This window comes from Cynoglossus semilaevis, chromosome 12, assembly GCF_000523025.1.
Source record: "Cynoglossus semilaevis isolate Cse_v1.0 chromosome 12, Cse_v1.0, whole genome shotgun sequence".
Taxonomy (NCBI): domain Eukaryota; kingdom Metazoa; phylum Chordata; class Actinopteri; order Pleuronectiformes; family Cynoglossidae; genus Cynoglossus; species Cynoglossus semilaevis.
The window spans coordinates 8,328,991-8,329,935 of NC_024318.1; the positions used below are offsets into that span (position 1 = coordinate 8,328,991).

General features: G+C 43.3%; 2 protein-coding genes across 2 annotated transcripts in view; one reads left to right on the forward strand and one right to left on the reverse strand.

Annotated features, from left to right (window-relative positions):
• Positions 1–945, forward strand: part of crtac1b (cartilage acidic protein 1b) — a 24,321-nt gene that overhangs the window by 12,046 nt on the left and 11,330 nt on the right. The window contains exons 6-7 of the mRNA XM_008321923.3: positions 95–229; positions 317–459. Coding sequence (XP_008320145.2) covers positions 95–229; positions 317–459 — 278 coding nt within the window. The remainder of the gene's footprint in view (positions 1–94; positions 230–316; positions 460–945) is intronic.
• The window catches only part of golga7bb (golgin A7 family, member Bb), a 29,227-nt gene continuing 28,480 nt past the window's right edge, over positions 199–945 (reverse strand). Inside the window, exons 6-7 of the transcript XR_001760903.2 lie at positions 311–420; positions 199–226 (exon numbers count right to left, since the gene is read on the reverse strand). The gene's annotated coding sequence lies outside the window, so the exon portion shown is untranslated. The remainder of the gene's footprint in view (positions 227–310; positions 421–945) is intronic.

Genomic DNA, 945 nt, shown 5'->3' on the forward strand with positions numbered 1-945 from the left:
GTTGTTTCACCGTTTCAAAACGACCGCTTACCTTTTTATTCAGATGTCGGGGTTTTCTCTGTCGTCTGAAGCTCCCGTCTCTCTGTGTGTGCAGGAGGGCGAGGCGTCGTGGTGGGGCCCATTATTAGTCAGACGCTGTCCGACGTGTTCTGCGACAACGAGTACGGGCCCAACTTCCTGTTCAGGAACAACGGGAATGGAACTTTCACAGATGTGGCGCAGCAGGCTGGTAAGAGGAATGAAGGAGAATCTACTCTGTGAGTTTGATCGCTCATGGGCGTGAATTTTGTTCAAAGCAGCACTTTTGTACCTGTAGGTGTGGAGGACCCCATGCAGCACGGCAGAGGGGTCGCTCTGGCAGACTTCAACCGGGACGGAAAGACAGACATCGTGTACGGGAACTGGAACGGACCACATCGCCTGTACATCCAGCAGAATAAGAGCAAACAGAAATTCAAGGTGAGTTTAAAGATGAACTGTTTCAAAAATGCCTAAATTTAGACAGAAATATTTTTGTAGTTCCTCAAAGATCAGAAGGGATTTTAAACGATGCAGTGTTTCGAATGGAAGGTCATTAACGAACTGTGGACGTGGAGATCACCTGGAACATTGTATCTCAGGAATGGGTGAACGCAGAAAGAAGTGTTTCAGAAAGTAGCTGTGTATAGACGAAATATGTAATATTATATATTTTTACGATCTTTATCTGATTTATATATGGTCCTTCACTTCTGGACGAGAGGGTCGGAGACAGTAAGGATAAAAAGAGACAGAGATAAAGTGAAAAAGAAACGTAGTGAACTGTGATCATATCCATCAGTAAATCCCAGCTTGTTTAAAACAACACATTTGCAGACATTAAAAACCTAAATGTAAATTATATAAACTGTGAATCCTTAGCTGATATTAAAGAATCACTGAACAGTTTCTGTTTCCTCTGTGCCT